The sequence below is a fragment of the Penaeus monodon genome, chromosome 30, assembly GCF_015228065.2.
Source record: "Penaeus monodon isolate SGIC_2016 chromosome 30, NSTDA_Pmon_1, whole genome shotgun sequence".
NCBI classification, from domain to species: Eukaryota; Metazoa; Arthropoda; class Malacostraca; order Decapoda; family Penaeidae; genus Penaeus; species Penaeus monodon.
Window position 1 is genome coordinate 8,090,913 of NC_051415.1, and position 255 is coordinate 8,091,167.

A 255-nucleotide genomic window follows, 5' to 3' on the forward strand; every position below is an offset into this window, starting at 1 on the left:
CATCATCCCCCCCCTCCATCCCCCAGCATGAGGACAGCATGCTGATCTGGGGCGCGGACGAGGCAGGGCGCGGCGTGGTGGCCCGGGTGGTGAGGCAGACCCAGCGCCGCGCATCCGTCTTCCTGTCCGTCGTGGACCAGACTGGAGACGTCTATACGTTGCCCAGTGAGTGTCACAGCCCGGGAAGGGAGTCTGATCAGTGGTAATGATGGAAGGCAAGGCTAGCGACTCCGCTAATCAATATTCCGTGGTCTT

The 255-nt window shown here is 62.4% G+C and overlaps 1 protein-coding gene across 1 annotated transcript in view; it reads left to right on the plus strand.

Moving 5' to 3' along the window:
- The window catches only part of LOC119592339, a 39,276-nt gene that overhangs the window by 12,055 nt on the left and 26,966 nt on the right, over positions 1–255 (plus strand). Inside the window, 1 exon segment of the mRNA XM_037941166.1 lies at positions 27–165. Coding sequence (XP_037797094.1) covers positions 27–165 — 139 coding nt within the window.